Genomic DNA, 21,824 nt, shown 5'->3' with positions numbered 1-21,824 from the left:
TGAACCAAAGAAAGCCATATAAGATATCCCAGGAAAAAAATTATACCTGTCCAAGAATAGAAGACTCAATATTACAAAGTCATATTCTCCCCAAATTAATAATTTATTCATTATAATCCCAATCAAAATCCGAAGGACTTTTTTATGGATTTGACAAATGCTATTCCACTCTCCATTTCCATTATAGAGCCTACCAGGTTTAGAACCAAGCCGGGACCCTCTCCTCACCTAAGTCTAGGCATCTGCTTGGAGACCACCTGTTCTGCTGCCCACCTTCTTTGACTTGAATCACCCCATAAACAATTGGTAAACAGAGTAAGGATGTCAGCATACCACAGCCATGTTGGTTAATATGCAATTTTCTCTAGGAAGTTAACGTTTTGAAGCAATCAAGGGCAAGGTTTCTCACAGGCAAAGAGGAAGCCTTAGTGATAAAAGAAGATCTTAAGGGGAAAAGCTGCAACTCTATAGAAATGTCTTCCTTTAGATCCACCGTGGATCGTTTAGTGATTTCAAAGACCCATTGCTTGCTAGAATGGTATGGTATGTGGCAAAGCTGTGAAAGCAGATGAAGAAACTGCAATGATATTTTCCCACATTAAAATAACAGATTAATGAGGAAGACTACACCTTGGATCAGATTTTTAATTCTGAAGAAAATGGTCTCCATTAGAAGTTAGTATCTCCAGCCGGCATCTCTGTGAAGGAAGTACAAGCCCCAGCCTTTAAGACTGCAAAGAAGGCACTTAAAGTATTGATTGCTAAGCACAAATACCCCGTGTATATTTAACTGTACTAGTATTTCTATTAGAATTCTTATTGGGACTTCCTTGGTGGTGCTGTGGATAAGACTCTGTGCTCCCAGTGCTGGGGGCCTCGGTTCCATTCCTGGTCAGGGAACTAGATCTCACATGCATGCCTTAACTAAGGAGCCCACGTGTGGCAACTAAGACCGGGTGCAACTAAACAAATATTAAAAAATAAATAAATAAGTAAACGTTATTGGTTTTGTAGCACTCTGATTACTAAGTTGCATACGTTTTGAGCAATCTGTCCCTAATTCTATTTTTCCCATAAAGCCTTGTCATTTTTAGTGCACTGTTTTGCAGAACTACAGGTTTTTCAGGAAAGCATGTATCAGGTTATAGCAGAAACGCCTGTACTCAGAATGAAGCGGGGCCTCTCTTCCAACAAGCATTCTTGAGAGGTCCAGAGCTTCCCTCACAGGAGAGCAGGTACCCACTTCCCTCTGAGCGTGGAACAATTTCCCAGGATACTGTGGGGCAGTTCTCTGGAATTTGGGCACCAGAGCCCATCAAAGTTCCCCTCTTCTCTCCTCCCGCCAGACCCCCAGACCACTAAGGAGAGGCTAAGTGAAAAGACGCAGAATTTTGCTGCTTACAAGCTTACAGATCTTGAGCAAGTCATCGAACCTCTGCAGGACTCAGTTTCCTCACTCTTTAAATGGGAAGGCAGTGTTTTTAAAAATCATGATTGTCGTGGTGGTAGTTGTTTTTAATTTTAAAATATGCTTTTGAGGGGCTTTCCTGGCGGTCGAGTGGTTAAGACTCCGAGTTTCCACTGCAGGGGACACCGGTTCCATCCCTGGTTGGGGAACTAAGATCTGCCGCACGGTGCGGCCAAAGAAAAAAGAAAAAGAGAGAGAGAAATATATGCCTTTGATTGTTGCTTTGCCATTTATAGTTGTGACCTTGGACAAGTGACTTTATTTCTCTATGCGTCATCTGTAAACTAGGGGCTTTGCGAGGATTTAACGCTACCATGTATGCAAAGCACTCAGCATAAGATGACCGTTAAGCCCCACAAAATTGAAATTCCCATTATGGAAGGCGGGGATTCTCGAGTTCTGACTGCAGAGGCAGAGGAACCCAGGGGAAAGCAGACGTGGTTGTGATTTCCCCAGGGACTCTACAAACATCCTCCCAGCCCTGTCTTCCCCCAGAGGCCTCACCATCAGCCTGACCCCCGCCCCCCCGCCAGCTTCCTGGAGCCACCAAGCAGCTCTCCCTTGCCCGCGGTTGGGGGACTGCCCCACGGCGCCGGTTCGCGAACGGACTACACTTCCCGGCGTGCACCTCGGGTCGGGGCCCCGAGGGGCAGTCCAACTGAGGGGACCTAGTCCTGGCCTGCGTTAGTGGCTCCGGACAGTAACCACCACTCACGCAGCTGCTACTTTTCGCTTTGTGAAGAGCGTCAGTCACCGTCAACCCCACCTTGGGCCGCGGCCCCCGCAGGGCCTGTGAGGAGCGCTCGGCTCTCTCCTCCTCTCCTCCTCTCCTCCTCCAGGCGTCCGGCCCACGGCGTCCCAGGGAGGGCCTGAGGCCAGGCTTATCTCCCCGGGAGAATTCCTTCGCCCACGCGCACTCCTCACTTCGGCCCGAGGCCCGCAGCCGGACTCTGGAAGCTGGGGGACTGGGAACCGACCAGGAAGTCGCGCTGCCGGAGACTACAACTCCCAGGCGGCACCGCGGCGCGGCGGCAGCGTGCACGTCACTCAGGCACTGCCTGCGGCCCCGGGAAGCGGCGCGGGCGGGGGCAGGGGCTGGGGCCGACCGGGAGCCCGATGCTGAGGATGGGGGCCGCCCGGCCGACCCGAGCGTGAGGAGGCCGAGGGGCGCGCCACCCCGTCCTGGGGGGGGGGGGCTCCGCCAGCCCCGCCCGCCCGGCGATCGTGGCCCGGGATGCGGAGCCGGGGGCCGCCGGTGGAGCTGCGCGGGGTGAGAGGCGCGGGGAAGGGGGCTGCCTGCTTCCCTCACCCTCGTCCCCCACCGGCGGACCCCGGCAGGAATTCGGCAGCCGCGCGGCCAGGCCTTCTTAGCGCCCTGACGTTTAGGGGGGAGAGGTGAACCCGCCGCCCTTCCCCCACCCCACCCTGCCTGGACAGCTGAATCAGAGGGGACAACCCTGCCCTTTTAAAGAGGCTTTTTCTTGCTCCTGCGGAGGGCCCCCCAGCCATGGCCCCCAGGAGCCCCCTAGAACCCGCAGGGACTGCCCCCCATCCTGGCCGCCGGGGCCCGCCCTCTGCATCCCGCGGGCAGCCTGTGTGAAGCGGCCTCCCGCAGCCCCTGGCCCCACCCCCATGGAGGAGGAGGAGTTGGGGGCGGCCAAGGAGTGGGGCACGACCCCCGCGGGGCCCGTCTGGACCGCAGTGTTCGACTACGAGGCGGCGGGCGAGGAGGAGCTGACCCTGCGGAGGGGTGACCGCGTCCAGGTGCTTTCCCAGGACTGTGCCGTGTCGGGCGACGAGGGCTGGTGGACCGGGCGGCTACCCAGCGGCCGTGTGGGCGTCTTCCCCAGCAACTACGTGGCCCCTGGCACCCCCGCCGCGCCCGCGGACCTCCAGCTGCCCCAGGAGATCCCCTTCCACGAGCTGCAGCTGGAGGAGATCATCGGTGTAGGGGGCTTTGGCAAGGTCTATCGGGCCCTGTGGCATGGCGAGGAGGTGGCGGTCAAGGCCGCCCGGCTGGACCCTGAACGGGACCCAGCAGTGACAGCAGAGCAGGTGCGCCAGGAGGCCCGGCTCTTCGGAGCCCTGCAGCACCCCAACATCATTGCCCTCAGGGGCGCCTGCCTCAGCCCCCCACACCTCTGCCTGGTGATGGAGTATGCCAGAGGGGGCGCACTGAGCAGGGTGCTGGCAGGGCGCAGGGTGCCCCCTCACGTGCTGGTCAACTGGGCTGTGCAGGTGGCCCGGGGCATGAACTACCTACACAATGATGCCCCTGTGCCCATCATCCACCGGGACCTCAAGTCCATCAACAGTAAGTGGTGTCCTCCCCAAAAAACTTGCTTCCGTAGAACCTTGTGAGGACAAGCCTAGGTGGCGGGATGGGGACGCCAGAAGACACTGCCTGGGGCAAGAAGGGGCAGCAGTATACCTTCAGGGCCAGGTGAGGCAGTCCTTGCCCCATTAAGAGAGGAAAAGGAGGCCCAGAAAGGTTGAAGGAATACCTGCCTCCTAGGCTACAGTCACAGTAGCCCAATAAACATGTATAAATGAACAGTGTGACAGGCCCTGTGCTCCCTGCTGTAAACAGGACAGGTACAGTGCCTGCCCTCATGGCACGCACTGTCCAGCCACGCTGCCAGAGTCCACCAGGCAGAGACAGATGGAACCTGGCCTGGAGTCGGGGTTGCTCAGTCGCAGCGCCATTGACATTTGGGGCCAGATGATTGCAGGGGGCTGTCCTGTGTGATGTAGGTTACTTAGTAGCATCCTTGGCCTCTACCCACTAGATGCCATTAGCATTCTCCACCCCCCATCCCCCAGTCATGACAACCAAAAATGTCTCCAGACATTGCCGAATGTCCTCTGGAGGGCAGACTAGCCCTCAGTTGAGAACCACTTCCTGGTGTCCTCCTAGGCCTCTGCCCCAGCTAGCCAAGACACACTGGGAAGGATGAGGGAGGAGGAAAAGGGATGCGGCTTATGTAAAAACATCCAAGCTGTCTGGCCTGTCATAGACTTTCAGAAGTTGATTGGTTGGTTGAATGAGGTCTGGGGCCAGATGGAAGGCAAGGTTCCCCAGAACCTACATCTAGTTCAAGGAGCTTCTCATGATGTCAAATATTAATTGAGCACCTATCAAGTAGAAGCCCAGCAGGGACCAAAACAGCCGTGGTTTCTGCCCTTACAGCACTCACAGTCATTCCCCAGATATTCATTCATTTCCCGGATATTTCCCGAGCACCTGTTGTGTATTAGGCCCTGTCCTGACCCTTACGATACAGCAGGGAAAAAAATCCTACCTTCCTGGCTGTCCCGTCCTTCCTCTGCCTCATGTCACTCCCTTTCATTTCTGCATTTATTTGTTCAATTTATTCTTTCGTTTGGTATTTACTGGGCCAAATCATATACTAAGCAAGAGAGATCAGTAGTGAGTGGCGCCAGCGTGTTCCCTGCCCTCACGTGATATGTGAGGGTTTTCTCTTTGTCCTCAGCCCTCACATCTCATCTATTTCTGACTCCTGTCAGTTCTACATCTTGAAGTTTGTTTGTCCCCCATCCCCCTGTTTCATGTTCGTTGCTAGGCCTCACCACCACCAACTGCAAGCCCCTAGAATAGAGGGACAGAGTCTTCCTTACCTGACAGGCCTGGCATTCATACACTCAACAGATAGATAGCTACCAAGTGCCCGGGGTGCGCCAAGCCCTGCACCAGCCCCAGAGAATTGAGCAAGACAGACTGATGGTCCCCATCTCCATTGATGCTGGTGCTCTGACTCCTGAAATGCTGGGTAAATGGAGGCAGGACTGCCAACACACTCCTCTTGAAGGCTGGGGTCCCTTCTCAGCCCTGCCTCACCCCTGCTGATTCACAGCCTGCAGGTGGGGTATCAGGACATGCTCCCACGCCCCCAAGTTTTTCTGTAGCCAATGCCACTTGGACAAAGGGTCGGTGGGGCTCTTAGGCCAGGGCTTCCTGCTTGGGCAATGGAACTGCTCCATGCCTGAGACAGAGGAAACAGGGCCTCCACAGTACAGCTTCCCCCATTCAGCCTCCCCTGAGGAGATCCTCATCTGATGCCATTCATTCATTGTTTTATTCAACTAATAATTCTGAAGCAGAATTAAGTGTACTAGGCACTATCCTGGGCTGTGGGATTACAGATGTGAACAAGACAAGACAGATGTGAATGAGGCAAGACCCCCCCCATAGAAGTTATAGTCTAGTGAACAAAAATAGATGGTTGATATTTAAATAGATAACAAAATTTCAGAGAGTTTCAAGGACTCTGAAGGAAACAAAGCGGATTAAGGATGAGGCAGAGGGAGCTCTTTAGATCAGAGCTCCAGGAAGGCAACACTTGAGCAGAGACCTGAACCCAGAGGACCCAGCTTTACAAAGATCTAGGCATGGCAAAGGTCCTGAGGTGGGGATGAAGCTGCCTTGTTGCAGAAACAGCAAGGAGACCGAAGAGGTCGGAAGAGCAGGAGGGAGGCAGAGGTGGAAGGAAGTGAGGTCATAAAAGTAGATGGGCCAGATCCCATTAACCTTGGGGGCCACTGTGAGTGCTTTGGATATTTTATTCAATGTAGTAGAAGCCATTAGAGGGCCTTAAGCAGGGGTAGCATAATCAGATAAATACTTTTTAAAGTGAATTGATTTAGGCCCAGCCTGGGAGATGCAGAAATAAAGTGTAAGACCATGGGGTGTTCCCTCTGTCACAGGGTCACTCCACAAACAGGAAAGTTGGTGACTCGAGAAGGGAGAACTTCTGGGAGGTAGAGTCACATGCTAGAGAGTCTCGAGAGGCTTCCAGGAGGAGGTGACATTTGAGTTGGGTTTTAAAGCAGGGACAAGATTACCAACAGTGTTACCTTGGGCAGTGGTCTGAGCTCTCTAAAACTTAGTCTCTTCATCTGCCAAATAGGTATGACAGCAGAATTGCCTCATTGTTATGATGATTGGAGAAGTAGCCAGGAATGGCCAAAGATAAAGGTGGAGACATAAGGAACAGTTATGGCAACATCACACACTAATAAAGAGAGCTGATGCTTTTAGAGGGCCTACTATTGCTTCAGGAAATAATTCTTTACTACAACCCTAGAAGGTCAATGCCATTATCATCTCCATTTAACAGAGGAGAAATCATAGTGTTAAAAATAAAGTAAATAAGATTATGCAACGAATAAGTGGCAGAGCTGGGATTCAAACCCAGGCAGGATACTACTGTACACTACCTTCTGTGACAGAAGGTAGCAGAATATCACGGCAGTTAAGAGATTGGACTCTGATGACAGATCTAGTTTGGGTCTTTGCCCCACCATTTTCTCTTTTTTTTAGCCACACTGTGCGCCTTGCGCGATCTCAGTTCCCCAACCCGGGATTGAACCCGGCCCACAACAGTGAAAGCCCGGAATCCTAACCGCTAGGCCACCCGCGAACTCCCCCCACCATTTTCTAGCTGTGTGATCTCGGCCAAGTGACTTCATCTCTCTGAGCCTCAGTTTGCTAGTCAATAAAGTGGGTTGCTTGCTAGTTAATTTGTATAAAGGGCTTAGCACAGTGCCTGTCATATAATAGGCTCCTAATAAACACTAGCCATGGTTGTTATTGTTGTTAGTAATAACCCTAGACAGCAAGTAAGTTGGAACCATTCAGTATGCTTGAGGGATATATCAGTCAGATTTTTGTCATAATAATGCTGTGTAACAACCCTCCCACCCTCCCTGAACTTGGTGTCTTAAAACTCAGTGTCCTTTATTACTGCTTATACATTTGCAGGCCTGATGGAGGGTAAACTGATTTAGGCAGGGCTCAGCTGGAAAGGCTTTGCTCCGAGTACCTCTCATGTTCCTTGGACCAGCAGGCTAGCCGAGGCATGTTCTCATAGTGATGGCAGAAGGGCAAGAGGGCAAGCAGACATGAGAGGCCTGGGCTTGGAACTAGCATTCTGTCCCTTCTGCCTCATTTTATCAGACAAAGCAAGTCATACGGCCAACCCAGAGTAAAGGATGTGGAGATACAAAGAGTGTGACACAGAAAGGAGCAGAATTGGGGCCATGAATGCAGCTACCCACAGCAGGTGATAAAAAAGAAAGGAAAACCATCCCCTTCTGCTTATGGTTTGTAGTTGTCACTTCTGCGGTGGTTGGGAATTCAAGGCCTGGACCAAGGAGAACCAAGGCCACGGCGATCGACATTTCACTGAGCTCCCCTGAGCCCAAGTTGGAGTCAGGAGGCCAGTGAACTCAGGAGAAGCTCCCCAACGCCTCATGGGAGCCTGAGGCAGGGATTAGACCATCAGGAAAGCGTTCATGGTCTTCGAGGCCAGGAAAGGAGCTGCTGCAGAGGGGGGCGACCCCAGGTGACAGGGAGACAACAAGTAGGAGATTCCAGTTGAGGCGGGGGCAGGACACACGGGGCTGCAGCCAGCAGGTCTGGGGTGACCCACCTTTCTTCCTACCCACAGTCCTTATTCTGGAGGCCATCGAGAACCACAACCTCGCAGATACGGTGCTCAAAATCACAGACTTCGGCCTCGCCCGTGAGTGGCACAAGACCACCAAAATGAGCGCTGCGGGGACTTACGCCTGGATGGCTCCGGAGGTTATCCGTCTCTCCCTGTTCTCCAAAAGCAGTGACGTCTGGAGGTGCTGACGGTGGGACAGGGGAGGCCTCCTGGGAAGGGAGGAGGGAGGAAGGGGGAAACGGCAGAGTGGGAGGGACGGTCTGCCACTGCAGCGGGGATCCGAGTCTGGCAAAGGGGCCCGCCAGCAAGGTCAGACCATCAGACAAGCACAAAAGCAGGCGGCTGCTCTGCCAGCAGAAGTGGCAGCTGAGGAGGACTTGGATTACGTTTGAAAATTCCAGGAGTATAAAGATAGGTGGTCAGCACCAAAGACCCCTCAAACACCATCCATTACTCTGCCCCCGCTCATCAAACAGGAAATTGAGACCTTTGAAGGTAACCATTCATTCATTCATTCATCCATCCAACTGCACTGGGAGCTAGGGATACAGCAGTATATAAAAACAGACCCATTTCCTGCCCACGGGAATAATACATACCTCAGAAGCTAAAAAAGCCTGTTTTTAAGTTGAAATTATAAAAATAATTTTTAAAAGGTAGTAAGTTAATCCACCAGAAAAGTACTAGACAGTGTTACGAGCTAGGAGGTTGATTGAAAGGCACTCTGAGGGCTGGAGGTGACTTTGGGAAAGGCTTTTCTGAGAAGTGGTACTTGAGCTGAGTTCTGAATGACAAGGAGCCGATCGTGCAAAGTTTAGGAGAAGAGGCTTTCCAGGAAGAGGAAACAGCTTCCACAAAGGAGGAACTGAGGTGAGAACGAGCATGGTGTGTTCCAGAAAGGAACATGTGGCTGGAGCAGAGCAGGCAAGGAGGAAAGTAGTAGGAAATGATGGGGGAGGGAGAGCCGGAGGGCCTTGCAGGTGAGGGAGTAGATCCAGGTTGATTCTAAGTGCACTGGAAAGCCATTAGAGGCCTTTGTGAACGACACGATCTGATTTAACATCGCAAAGGCTCCCTCGCCTGATGGATTGTAGGGGACAGGAGTTGGGGCAGGAGGCCAATGAGGAGGCTGTTCATTGCCTGCGAGACCTGGTGACAGCAGAAACTTAACCTTCTCCTTGCGGTGGGCAGCCAAACCAAGATCATTCCCCGGCTGAGGCTCCAGGTGGACCAAGCTGCAAAGTCATGGTATTGGGGCAAACAAATAGGACAGGAATTCTCAACTAGAGCAGCGCAGCCCTTTGGGGGGAAGTTTAGTCTTGCTTCACATAAGGCATTCATTTATGGTCCCAAACATTTATAGGAGCCATATTTCAGTGGCAAGGAACAGAAAACCCAAAATAAAAACAAGACTGATGTTTTTGCTGTCATGTAAAAGCCCATGGCTTTTACACGATCTAGTACCCCCAGCATTAGGGATTGAGTCCTAAATTAGGGTTTTTTACTGTGGTGTCATTGACACTGGGCAGGATAATTCTTCCTTGTGTGGTACTGTCCTGTACCTTTCAGGATGTTAAGTATCCATGATTCCCAGCCACCAAATGTCAGTAGCACTCCCCAGTCACTGTGACAATCAAAACATCCCCACAGGTTTCCAGAGACGTGGGAGAGGCTGTGAGGGGAGGGTCTGGCCCCCTCCAGTTACAAGCCACTGTTACTTTTCTCCACCTTGTGTAGCCTCCATTCCCAAGTCCACTTCATGGTCCAGAATGGCTGCTTGAGCTCCAGATTTTATGTCTATATTCCAACCAGGAGGAAGGAGAAAAGAGGAAAGGGGACCCCTTCCCTTTAAGGACACTTCCTGGAAGTTAGTTGCACACTACACACTCTTCTATATCCCACTGGCCAGAACCGTTGCCATATGGGCACACTTAGATGCAAAGGAGGATGGAAAATTATTTCAGGCAGCATTTGCCCAGCTCAGATTTACCAGTGCTGTCACTGAGAGGAGGGGACGCTGTCAGCTGCATGAGGGCAGGGGTGGTGTCTAACTTATTCCAGTACCTGGAACAATGCCTGGCACACAGCAGACATTTAATAAGTGTATGTTGAATGAATGCATGGAACGGGGGAGCACGGGGATCTACTACGTGTTGGGCACTGCATGAAACAGGGATCAGGATCCAGAAGGAGAACAGTTTACTGGAGAAGATGGACACGTAGGTGATCGTAGCACAGTGATGCATGCTCTGGAATTACGTAGCCATTAAGGACGCTGTCGTGGGCGTCAGACAGACCTAAGTCTCAGTGTGGCTCCATCACTTATGAGCAGTGTGACTTTAAGCAAACAGCTTAACCTCTCTCTGCCTGCACCTGCTCATTGGATAAAATGAGGGTCATTCCAGTGCCTTCTGCCTTACAGGACTGTTGTGAGGCCTCGAGCAGTGCTGGCCTGGAGTAAGTGCTTTATAAATATTAAATAGTGTTAACTTGTTTTTAGAGGTAAGTGCAGAGGGTTCTATGGAAACATAGTGAAGGGGCTTCCAACCCTGCTTTGGAGGCTGTGGAATCAAGGAAGGCTTCCAGGTAGAGGGGGCACCTGAGTTGTGACTTAAAGGACCGTTAGGCAAAGGAAAGGGTGTTCTCGACCAAGGGAACAGCATGTGCAAAGGCCAGAGGTTAGGAAGAACAGCGTTTGTTCAACTGTTTAGCATGGCTGCAAGATGAAGCTGGGGGTGGTACGGGGCTGAGAGTGTTTAGAGGCGAGGCTGCAGGGGTCATCAAGATCAGAGCTAAGAAGGGTGGGTTTGCTCAGTGGGCATGGGGAACCCACTGAAGGTTTTCAGGCAGAAGAGAGGCAGGGCAAAGGAGAGACATCAGAGAACCAACCCCACCAGATCAGGCCGATAGAGGTCAAATCAGGTTCTTGCAGCCTCATTGCCAGGGCTGGCTGCTGGGGGGAGGGAGGCCCACCATGGGACTGGAGGCAGGGCTGGGGTGTAGGTGGGGATTAGGGTGGGCTATGGCATCACCCCTCCCTCTCCCCCACCTGCAGCTTCGGAGTACTGCTCTGGGAGCTGCTGACGGGTGAGGTCCCCTACCGTGAAATCGACGCCTTGGCCGTGGCATATGGTGTGGCTATGAACAAGCTGACTCTGCCCATTCCCTCCACATGCCCCGAGCCCTTTGCCCGCCTACTGGAGGGTGAGCCAGGGCCCCGTGGAGAGGGTAGGCTCAGCTAGGGGTGGCAGGGGCCCTCAGGCCCAGACCTCACTCTTTCACACCCATCCATACCTTTGGGCCCAGGAGTGAGGGACAAGGGGCTGGAACCATGGGACCATGAACAGTCTCCCCCACAGTTGGCTCCGTGGCCTCCAGACCTGTGTTCTGGCTGGGCCCACAGCTCTTGAGGGCAACCTGTTAGGACTCACTGGCCCTGGGATTCCTCCCTGATCCTCGATTCTACCACCAGTCAGGGAACAGGTCCCTGAGTTTCTGTCCCCAGAGTTTCACCAAGTGAAACACTGCCAGGAATTTGGCTTTGAATTCCTTCCCCTCGGCTCCATGGGAGCTGTTTGTCCACAGCCCCTTAAAGTCCTGCCTCCACTGAGCAGGCCGATGCCCCAGAGCATGGCCACTGACATTTCCACTCCCACTGCTGTCCTCTCCACCGCCACCCCAGAATGCTGGGACCCAGACCCCCACGGGCGGCCAGATTTTGGCAGCATCTTGAAGCAACTTGAAGTCATCGAACAGTCAGCCCTGTTCCAGATGCCGCTGGAGTCTTTCCACTCACTGCAGGAAGACTGGAAGCTGGAGATTCAACACATGTTCGATGACCTCCGGACCAAGGAGAAGGTGAAGGCAGGAGGCAAGGTGGGAGGGATGGAGCAAGATCCCTGAGTTCTGATGCCTTGGATGGGGCAGAGTCCCTTCCCCTGAGCCCAGGGGTCTTTGGGTCCATGCAGGGCCAAGGGAGCCTTTCTTGCATATTAAGAAAAGACAGCCTCCTGTTGGAAGGTTGATTAAAAAAAGGCACCCTCAGGGGCTTCCCTGGTGGCGCAGTGGTTGAGAGTCCGCCTGCCGACGCAGGGGACACAGGTTCGTGCCCCAGTCTGGGAAGATCCCACATGCCGCGGAGCGGCTGGGCCCGTGAGCCATGGCCACTGAGCCTGCGTGTCTGGAGCCTGTGCTCCGCAACGAGAGAGACCACAACAGTGAGAGGCCCGCATGCCGCAAAAAAAAAAAAAAAAAAAGGCACCGTGCACTGAAGTACTTACAAGTGACACTGCATGAGGTCTGGGACTGGCTTTAAAATCCTACAGCAAAAATGGGGAGAGAGGAGAGAAGGAAGGTGATACATGAAAAAGATTTGCAAAGTATAGAAAATTATTGAAGTTGGATAATGGGTACATGGGGCACACTTTTCTCTCCTTTTGTGGATGTTTTCCAAATTGAAGACTTAAAAAATTAAAAATCAAAGAGGAAGGAAAAAAGAAAAGCCACCCCTTTCTTTGAGCTAAGACAGTCCCCTGCCCTGGCACCCAGCCTGGCTAGTGAAGTGTAAGCTGGATTGTGCCCCCCGTTTGCCCCACAGCAGGACAGCCCTGAGCAGGACACCAACCAGACCCAGCAGCCCTGGAGCCATCCCCAGGGGCAGAGTAGCTAAGCTCCTAGCCCCAAGCCCCTCATCTCCTCTCCAGGAGCTCCGTAGCCGCGAGGAGGAGCTGCTGCGGGCGGCGCAGGAGCAGCGGTTCCAGGAAGAGCAGCTGCGGCGGCGCGAGCAGGAGCTGGCCGAGCGCGAGATGGACATCGTGGAGCGGGAGCTGCACCTGCTCATGTGCCAGCTGAGCCAGGAGAAGCCCAGGGTCCGCAGACGCAGGGGCAACTTCAAGCGCAGCCGCCTGCTCAAGCTGCGAGAAGGCAGCAGCCACATCAGCCTGCCCTCCGGTACCCGCCCACGTCCCCTGAGCATCCCCGAGAGGCCTCTGAGAGTATCCCTGACCCGGGGCTTATCTCTTCCTTTTATTTATTTATTTTTAAACTTTTTTATTGCTAAATATATCACACATTAGTAGAATCTCTCCCATGAAAGCAGGGAGAACCTACAGCCACCCCATATGCCTCCACACGCCCTGTCCAAACACGTCCCCCTGCCACTCCCTAAGAGTAACCCCTGTCTTGACTTTTAGGGCAATCACTTCCTTACTTTTCCTTATAGTTTTATCTCCCAGCAATTTGTTTAATATCTTTTAATATTTGTTTGATACCTTTTTTTCCTCCTTGCCAATAATTGGTTGAGGAACTGCATCATTTATCCTGTAGCATTTCCCACAGTCTGATTTTGCTGCTTGCATCTCCCTGGTATCTTTTAACATGTCGCTCTGTCCCCCGAATTTCCTATAAACTGGTATTAGGTTAAACCATGTGAAACTGCTGACATTCAGCCATTCTTGACCTACGGAAACAGAAGTTTCACATGGCTCAACCTAATAGTTGGATCTCAGGGCTTAATCAGTTTCAAGTTCAGGTTTGATTTTTTTTTTTTTAAACATTGCTTCCTAGGTAACATCAGAAGGCACATCATACTGATTTTTCTCTCTTTGTTACAAGAGATGTTACAAGCCCTAAAGCAGTGCCTAGAATAGCACCAGCCAACAGAAGTACAATGCAAGCCACATGTGTAATTTTACGTTTTCTAGTAGCCATATGAAAAAGGGGAAAAAACAGGTGAAATTAACTTTAGTATATTTTGTTTAGCCAAATATACCCAAAATGTTGTAGTTTCACATGTAGTCAGTACGAGAAAAGTTGTTAATGAGATATTTTAGCTTCTTTTTTTCACACTAAATCTTTGAAATCCAGGGTGTATTTTATATTTACAGTGCATCTCAATCTGGGCTCTAAATTTTCATCAAAAAATCTTGAGCTGTATTTAGATTTCATAAAATGTACAGTTGAAAAGGCAGATCCACATACCAAAGTTGTTCCAAACATGCCTAAATGTTTCCGATGACTGAACTGAGGGTCTGTTTTGAAAGGTAAACTTGAATTACTTACAATGACATAAAGGTAGAACTCTCCAGTTCCTCAGCTGCACAAGCACATTTCAAGCGCTCACTTGCCGTGTGTGGCTAATGACCACCGTATTGGACACTCAGGCCTAGATCCTCAGGGCAGCAGCTCTCAGACCCGAGTGTGCATCAGAGGTAACGGGGGGGCCTTTACACCGCAGCTAGATTGCTGCACCTCCCCCCCACAGTTCCTGATTAAGGGAGGGCCCAAGAATCTGCATTTCCAAGAGGTTTCCACTTGACGTTGATGCTGCTGGTCTGGGAACACACTTTGAGAACCACCGCATGAAGGAATACAAAATGGTAGCATTCCTTCTATCCTTCTACAAAGGGAACCGCTCTTTGGCTACCCATGGAACCGTGTGCTTAGGGAAGTCTTTCTTTTCGCAGGCTTTGAACATAAGATCACAGTCCAGGCCTCTCCAACCCTGGACAAACGGAAAGGATCCGATGGGGTCAGCCCACCCGCAAGCCCCAGCATCATCCCCCGGCTGAGGGCCATTCGCCGTGAGTATCTCCCAAGGCCCTGACCAGTCAGTCAGTGAACAGACTTCTCTGAGCACATACCTTGTACCAGGCCAGAGCAACACCAGGGGACCAGGTGGGCAGGGTCCCCTCCCTCATTCTCATGAGGGGAAACAGACAACAAGTAAACAAGCTGGTGAGCAGGATAATTTCCTGTAGTGATAAGCGCTATAAAGGAAATCAGGGAAGGGGATAAAACAGAAGAGTTGCTGTGTTGAAATCACAAGGAAGGCCTGTCAGAGAAGCTGAGGTTTGAGCAGGGACCTGCAATGGTAAGGAGGAGTGACACATGCAGAGATCTGAAGGAACAGCATCTCTGGCAGAGGGAACAGCAAAGACGAAGGCCCAGAGGCAGGAACAAGCATGGTGTGTTTATCAGCTGGGAAGGCCAACTTGGCTGGAGTAGGATGAATGGGAGAGACAGCACTAGGCTTATGGTCAAGGGTTCAGCAGGGGAGGATCACACTGGGCCTTAAGAGCTGGGATAAGGAATCTGGATTTTATTTTAAATGAGACGGGGGAGTCTCTGGAGGGCTGTGAGCAAGGCACTGATGTGGTAAAGTTAACCTTTTCCCTCTGGCCACCGTGAGGAGTAGGGATTGGAGGACAGCAGGAGTCAAGGTGGGAGACAGGTGAGACGAGGGGGCTGGGCCAGGGCGGGGGCCTTGAAGAGGGGAGAGGGTGAGTCAGCTACATGGCAGAGGTACAGCTGTCAGGGTTTGCTGATGAGTTGAAGGGTACCCGGCCGGCTCCCCAGTCTGTTCTGCCCCATCATTCACCCCTGGCCTCGCCCCACACACCACCCCCTACACACACTTCTGTTTGGGCACCTGCTTTGTACCAGGCCCCAGAGGTCATTCTCCTGGGGGGAGGCAAAGACAAATAATGACCAAACAGTGAGTCAGGACTAGCATCGGGGTACGTTCAACATGTGATAGGAACAGAGGAGAGAGAGCAACTGACGCTGCAGGGAACAAGTCTGCTCCAGAACACTCCACAGGGCCTCAGCCTCTGCTGTTCCCTCTGCCTGAAAGGCTCCTCTCCCTTGTATCAGCCTGACTCGCTCCCTCACCTCCTTCAAGTCTTTGCTCGTATTTCTCCTCCTCACACATGAGACCTTCCCTCACTCCCCAAACCCCTTACCTGCTTTGTATTTCCCACAGCGCTTATCACCTCCTAGCCCCCTACCCAGGTGATGTACCTAGTGTGACTCTTGTTGATCGTCTGTCTTCACCCACTAAAACGCAAACTCCTCAGGGCAGGGACTTTTTTTTTTTTTTTTACTATTTATTTATTTATTTGACTGCACCAGGTCTTAGTTGTGGTTTGCAGGATCTTCGTTGCCCCGTGTGGGATCTTTAGTTGCAGCATGTGGGCTCTAGTTCCCTGACAAGGGATTGAACCCGGGCCCCCTGCAGTGGGAGTGCAGAGTCTTAGCCACTGGACTACCAGGGAAGTCCCCAGGGCAGGGACTTTTGTCTGCTTTGACCACTGCTGTCTTCTCAGGACCTGCCACGGGCTTGGCACATAGCACGTGCTAGTAAACCTTTGGGAATGAATGGATGGCTGAAAGGTATAGGCTGTGAGAAGTGACGGGTGATGAAACTGAGGAAGCTGGACGTCGTCCTGACAGCAGTGGGGAGCTATGGAAGGATGTAGAGCAGGGGAGGGTCACGATTGGAGTTGGAGTCCAAGCTCCCCTGGGCTTCCAGGTGGAGGGTAGGACCAAGGGGAGAAGAGTAAGGCTGGGAGCTCAGCGGGGACAGACTAAGACCCACTAACCAAGTGGCTTCTCTCGGCCCAGTGACTCCTGTGGATGGTGGTGGAGGTAGCAGCAGTGGCAGCAGCAGTGGTGGCAGTGGGACATGGGGCCGCAACAGTGGACCCCCAAAGAAGGAAGAACTGGTTGGGGGCAAGAAGAAGGGCCGGACCTGGGGGCCCAGCTCCACGCTGCAGAAGGAGCGGGCTGGAGGAGAGGAGAGGTATTGGCTACATGGAGCCCATCCCACACCCTGTGCCTCTTCCCCAGGCCCTTGGCAGCCAGGAGGCCTATAACCCCCCATCTTTGGTGACCCCTGCAGGCTGAAGGCCCTGGGAGAAGGAAGCAAACAGTGGTCATCAAGTGCCCCCAACCTGGGCAAATCCCCCAAACACACTCCCATCACCCCAGGCTTTGCTAGCCTCAATGAGATGGGTAAGAGGGTGAGGGTGCCTTTAAAAGGGAGGGGGAAGGAATATTCCCTGGCAAAGGGGACCGTAACCCAAGACCAAGGGGTGACCATTCCCCAGGGCTGCAAGGAGGGAGCCGGATTTCACTGGGCCAGAGGGTAGGACACATACCTGGAATGGGAGCAGCCGGTCCCTGGGGTGTGGGGATCGTTCCCCGGAGGAGGGGGTTTGAGGGGAGAAATAGTCGAGAACCCCGCTTAGTGGGCCTTGGTGCTCTTGTTGGAGGGGTCATTTCATTGGGGCAACCCCTTGCCTCCAGATCCGAGGGGGGTGGGCCGAGGGGCCAAGCGCCTAGAGTTAAGTGAGTCGAGTCCAGTGACGGCCCTCTCCCGGTTGCAGAGGAGTTCGCGGAGGCGGACGGAGGCAGCAGCGTGCCCCCCTCGCCCTACACCACCCCGTCCTACCTCACGGTGCCGCTGCCCAGCCAGCCCTCCCCCGGGGCGCGGGCGCCGTGGGAGCCAACGCCGCCTGCCCGGCCCGGGCACGGCTCCCGGCGGCGCTGCGAGCTCGCGCTGCTGGGCTGCGCCACGCTGCTGGGCGCCGTGGGCCTGGGCGCCGACGTGGCCGAGGTGCGCTCGGTCAACGGCGAGGAGCCGCGGAGCTGGCTCGATGGCCTCTTCTTCCCCCGCGGCGGCCGCTTCCCGCGGGGCCTCAGCCCACCCGGGCGCTCCCCGAGCCGCCGCGATGACGCGGCCCCCGGCCCGGGCCTGGCGCCCTCGGCCACCCTCGTGTCGCTGTCGTCGGTGTCCGACTGCAACTCCACGCGTTCGCTGCTGCGCTCCGACAGCGACGAGGCCGCGCCGGCCGCGCCCTCCCCGCCGCCCTCCCCACCCGCACCCGCGCCCAGCACCAACCCCCTGGTGGACCTGGAGCTGGAGAGCTTCAAGAAGGACCCCCGCCAGTCACTCACACCCACCCACGTCACGGCCGCGCGCGCTGTGAGCCGCGGGCACCGGAGGACGCCGTCAGACGGGGCGCTGGGGCAGCGGGGGGCGCCCGAGCCCACCGGCCCTGGCCTTGGTGAGTGAGGCTCCACGCGCCCACGGCGCAGAAAAAGGCCCATCTCCCGTGCCCCCCGCCAAAGCCCTGTGTCCCAGCCCAGCGACGACCCCCTGGATGCTAAGGCATCCTCCCCTGCTTAGCAAGGGGAGGGGGGGCCTGTGTCCCCATGGCCCCCACTGCTTTGTGAGGCATTGTGAGTCCCTGGGTAATTGAGACGCAGGGTGCAGTAGGGCTGGCAAACTCTTAATGCCTACAGGGGCCAGGCGGGTGACATTAATGGCAACAACAATTACTAGAGCTAATACCCATGTGCTATGCCCTGTTCTGTATAGTTTACTAACTCACAATGATTAGAACGGATAGGAGCTAAGGGCTTCCTATCAGGCACTGTGCTAGTTGTTCTACAATTACTGTTACCATTTTATTTAATCCTCACATATGGAGCAAGGTGCTGTCATCCCCATTCACAGACAGCAACATGCCTGAGGAGTCTGTGGGTCTTTGTGAACCTGGCCCAGTGTCAGAGAGGTGCAAGGGATGAGGGCTTTGTCTAGAGTAGCAGCAAGGAAATGGGCTCTGAAAGATAAAGGACTGTGCCCAGAGTTGCACCCAGATGATTGAGCAGTTGCGGGGGGGGTGGCTAGGTAAAGGTCCAAACCCTGCTGGAAAGTGGGCCCAACAAAATCAGCAGATTTTTCAAGAGAAGTCAAATTCCAATTTCATGCAAACGCTCCTGGCTTTTAAACACCACCCTGTGGCCCACGCCACTCACCTCATCTGATCCTCTCTTACCAGGCCCTCGAGATCCTCTGGACTTCCCCCGCCTGCCCGACCCCCAGGGCCTGTTCCCCACCCGCCGTCGGCCCCCCGAGTTCCCTGGCCGTCCCACCACCCTGACCTTCGCCCCACGACCCCGGCCAGCTGCCAGCCGTCCCCGCCTGGACCCCTGGAAACTGGTCTCCTTTGGCCAGACACTCAGCATCTCTCCTCCCAGCAGGCCGGACACTCCGGAGAGCCCCGGGCCCCCCAGCATGCAGCCCACGCTGCTTGACATGGACATGGAGGGGCAGAGCCAGGACAGCACAGTGCCCCTGTGTGGGGCCCACGGCTCCTTCTGAGGCCTGCCCGCCACCGCCCGCCTGGGCAGCCATGAATGTAGCGCCCCAGGCCCCGCCCCAGCCCACCGTGCCACAAGGCAGGGGAGGCCCTGGGCAGGATACTCACTCTATTTATTGGGGAAGGGGGGGAGGGAGGGCAATTAATTTATTCCTTTGTACCCGGGGGTGGGGGGGCCCTGTGCCTGCCCTGCGGTGGGGGGGAGGGTGGGCAGGGATACTCAGGGACAGGGCATCATGGGGGATTCGGCACAAAATGCAACATTAAAGGTAACCCCTGCCCCCTACCACGCTTGGCTGTGTGTCCTTCCCTGTGCCGGGCCCTGATCCTAGATCGTGCCCAGTGGGACACCCGCCCCCCCCATGCTCCCAGGCCTCGCTGGATCTCCGAGGTCCAGGCCCATGTCCCCACCCGGGACCCCGCAAGAACACCACACGGAGAGGTTATGGTCACCAGCGACAAGTGCTTTACCAGCAAACACATGAGTCAGGGGAAGTTACATGGTGAGGTGGGGGGCAGTGGGGGTAGGGACGGTCCCCCCAAGTTGGCCTCAGCCAGTGACACCCCGGGACGCGGCCCCAGCCCCACTGTCTTCCCGCTGGAGGCTGCAACGGTTCATCTTCAGCTGAGTCAGCTGGATGTAGCGCAGGACGTTGGTGTCTGCAGGGGAGGTGGGCAGGGCATTATCTGCATGTCCCGGGGCAGCAGGTGACATCTGCACCACCTCGGCTCACACTTCATGGTCCCCGGCCTTCGGCGGCCCACCCCGCCACGGCTGGTAGAGCCAGAGCCCTTCTCCCAAAGCCCCAACCGAGCAAGCAGAGCAGGGCGTGTCACACGTCCACACTTCTGCATCTGCTGTGCCCTCTGCCAGGAATGCCTCTTCTCAGAGACTCCTGTCACACTTCTTACCCTCCAGTGATAACTGTAAGAAGCCTGTTCCCTCCAAACTGCTAACAGGAAAACTCATCTTGCCCCTGCTCCCACACCCTGTGTCATGCACCTGCTGTGCTCCCTCTGCAGTGGCTCCTAAGACAGAACTGAGTATTGTGTCTGCCGCCACCCCACCGCACACACACCCTATGACCTCCCACAGGGCAAGGAACAAGCCTCCAGCTCTGCCAACCCCGCCCCCTGCCAACCTCCTGGCACTGCCGGGAAACAGGTGAAAGAATAGGTGAGTGTGTGAACAGGTTAGTGAGCAGATGAATTAATTCAGGGGGAGGGGAAAATGGCGATGGGGGAGGGGGTTGTGAGTGGCCAGGGAAGTGGCTGAGTAGGTAAATGGGAAGCAGCAGGACGGGCTCAGGACGAAACAGATGAGAGGTGGTTGGGTGAACGCCAGAGGAACGAGGGGTGAGTGGGCGCGAACGAATGGCAGGTGAGTGGAGGAGTGGGTGTGCAAGGAGTAGATGGGTGGAGGCCGGACGTGGGGTGAGGGGTACAGCATTCATTGAAGCAGCTCTGCCCTGATCCTCCTGCCCTTGTTTCCTCCTCTCTAGCCCCTTTCCCTGCTCCCTCCCCGCCCCCTCACCTGTGGGTTCGCGGCTGCGGGCCTCCTGCAGGTAGCGCAAAGCACGTGCATAGTCGCCCAGGTGGTAGAAGGCAATGCCGGCGCGGTAGGTCGCCTTGAAGTTGCCCTGCTGCTTCTCCAGCACCTTGAGACAGTACTCGCGCACCCGCTCGTAGTTCACCAGCTCCGACTGCAGCAGGCAGGCTGCAGGGGCACCACGACCGACACTCGCAGAGCCTGTCGACACCCCAGGCCTCACCTGACCGCGAGGAGCCTGGCCTTCAGGCTGCGGAGGACCCCTTCCCTTTCCCACGGCTGAACCCGGCCTAAGGAATTGCTTAGGCCACCGGGGGCCGCCAAGCTTCTGACCAATCAAGACAGAATCAATCTGCACCGCCGCTAGAAGGCGCGAAAAACACAGACAGGGGCTCACAGGTGCTTAGCTGGGAGGTGTCTGTAGGGGAGAGTACTAAGGGTGATCTCAGAGGTGAGGGACGGGTCCTTGAATGGCTCATCCAAGGTAGGTTTTTCTCACCTGAGGTTCGCAGGTCGCAGCCCAAAGCCCATTTCCTGCATCCCAGCTCCTTCCATTCCCTGTGGTCCCCTAGACTCCCAACCCCTCTTCCTGATCAAGTTCTGAGGTCTCCCGCCACAGACCCCAGCCCTAGCCCCTTGAAGCCTCCAGCCGCCCCCCCCCAAGGCTTGACTAGTGCCTCTCACGTCCCACCCCTCTCACATATGCACCCTCTGCGCTCCCCGACGGCCCCGTACCAGTGAGAGAGTCATAACATTCCACCTCCGTGTTCTCCACCAGGCGCCGCTGCTCCTCGCTGAGGCGGGCTGGCCCTTGGCTGGTGGCGGGCCCGGGGGCGGGGGCGGGAGCGGGCAGGCCTCCAGGGCGGGCCCCCTGCGCCGCCTTCAGTTGCAGCAGTGCCCGATGATACTTGCCGATGGCTTCCCGGAACTTCTTCTCTCGGTAGCAGCGCTGACCCTCCGCCTTAAACGCCACGGCGGCCCGCAGGCTGCTGTCGAGAGCCGCACCCAGGCCCCCCGACGGCTCTGGGGCAGGACTGGACCGAGCCGACCCATGGCGGGGGCTGGGGCCCGGCGGGGAAAGGGCGGGAGGCGGGCACGGCGGAGGCTCCGGGGCAGCGCTGAGCATCAGCACCGGGGACAGCGCGCCGCGCTGCATTGTGGGAAACTCCTGCGGCCGCCGCTGCAGCTACCGCATCGCCCCCCCGCGGGGCTGGTCCCCATTCTTTCTCCGCCCCCGCACCTCCGGTAGCCGACTCCGGCTGCCCCCTATGGGTCTAGAGAAACCCCTCAAGACTTCCCCACTGTCTCCTTCAAATCCCTTCTTCGCACTCCCCTTACCCTCCCAATCCTCCTGCTTGCTCTCCTCTCCCATGCCCAAAGCTCCTAAACCT

At 55.1% G+C, this 21,824-nt stretch overlaps 3 protein-coding genes across 9 annotated transcripts in view; 1 reads left to right on the top strand and 2 right to left on the bottom strand.

Moving 5' to 3' along the window:
- Positions 1-2,462, bottom strand: part of FCGBP (Fc gamma binding protein) — a 143,294-nt gene extending 140,832 nt beyond the window's left edge. For 2 of the 7 annotated variants that reach the window (XR_010938882.1, XR_010938883.1), the window contains exon 1: positions 2,235-2,458. The gene's annotated coding sequence lies outside the window, so the exon portion shown is untranslated. Of the gene's footprint in view, positions 1-2,234 lie in introns of all 7 variants that reach the window. The other 5 variants (XR_010938879.1, XR_010938881.1, XR_010938880.1 and 2 more) reach the window with 4 other exon arrangements.
- A 200-nt stretch (positions 2,463-2,662) lies between these two features.
- MAP3K10 (mitogen-activated protein kinase kinase kinase 10) lies at positions 2,663-19,038 on the top strand. Its single transcript, XM_067718057.1, has 10 exons — positions 2,663-3,782; positions 7,939-8,119; positions 10,994-11,142; positions 11,621-11,796; positions 12,642-12,888; positions 14,403-14,519; positions 16,342-16,519; positions 16,619-16,731; positions 17,106-17,786; positions 18,564-19,038. The coding sequence occupies exons 1-10, from the start codon at positions 3,101-3,103 to the stop codon at positions 18,884-18,886; spliced, it is 2,847 nt and encodes a 948-aa protein (XP_067574158.1). The 5' UTR covers positions 2,663-3,100; the 3' UTR covers positions 18,887-19,038.
- Positions 19,039-19,333: 295 nt separating this feature from the next.
- Positions 19,334-21,608, bottom strand: TTC9B (tetratricopeptide repeat domain 9B). The gene is made up of 3 exons (XM_067718719.1): positions 21,169-21,608; positions 20,419-20,601; positions 19,334-19,544 (listed from the first exon to the last, which is right to left on the bottom strand). The coding sequence occupies exons 1-3, from the start codon at positions 21,587-21,589 to the stop codon at positions 19,435-19,437; spliced, it is 714 nt and encodes a 237-aa protein (XP_067574820.1). The 5' UTR covers positions 21,590-21,608; the 3' UTR covers positions 19,334-19,434.
- Positions 21,609-21,824: the final 216 nt, after the last annotated feature.

The sequence above is a fragment of the Pseudorca crassidens genome, chromosome 20, assembly GCF_039906515.1.
Source record: "Pseudorca crassidens isolate mPseCra1 chromosome 20, mPseCra1.hap1, whole genome shotgun sequence".
In the NCBI taxonomy this organism is placed as follows: Eukaryota; Metazoa; Chordata; class Mammalia; order Artiodactyla; family Delphinidae; genus Pseudorca; species Pseudorca crassidens.
This window is presented reverse-complemented; position numbering and strand designations above follow the sequence as displayed.

What these genes read in the sequence shown, in the direction of transcription:
- MAP3K10 (XM_067718057.1), top strand. Translation starts at nt 3,101, where the DNA reads ATGGAGGAGGAGGAGTTGGGGGCGGCCAAGGAGTGGGGCACGACCCCC. An exon ending in CCACATCAGCCTGCCCTCCG is followed by an intron (nt 12,889 to 14,402) that starts GTACCCGCCCAC and finishes TTCTTTTCGCAG; the next exon opens with GCTTTGAACATAAGATCACA. An exon ending in TGCTAGCCTCAATGAGATGG is followed by an intron (nt 16,732 to 17,105) that starts GTAAGAGGGTGA and finishes TCCCGGTTGCAG; the next exon opens with AGGAGTTCGCGGAGGCGGAC.
- TTC9B (XM_067718719.1), bottom strand. Translation starts at nt 21,589, where the DNA reads ATGCAGCGCGGCGCGCTGTCCCCGGTGCTGATGCTCAGCGCTGCCCCG. An exon ending in ATGTTATGACTCTCTCACTG is followed by an intron (nt 20,602 to 21,168) that starts GTACGGGGCCGT and finishes GTGCCCCTGCAG; the next exon opens with CCTGCCTGCTGCAGTCGGAG. An exon ending in CCGCAGCCGCGAACCCACAG is followed by an intron (nt 19,545 to 20,418) that starts GTGAGGGGGCGG and finishes CCTCCCCTGCAG; the next exon opens with ACACCAACGTCCTGCGCTAC.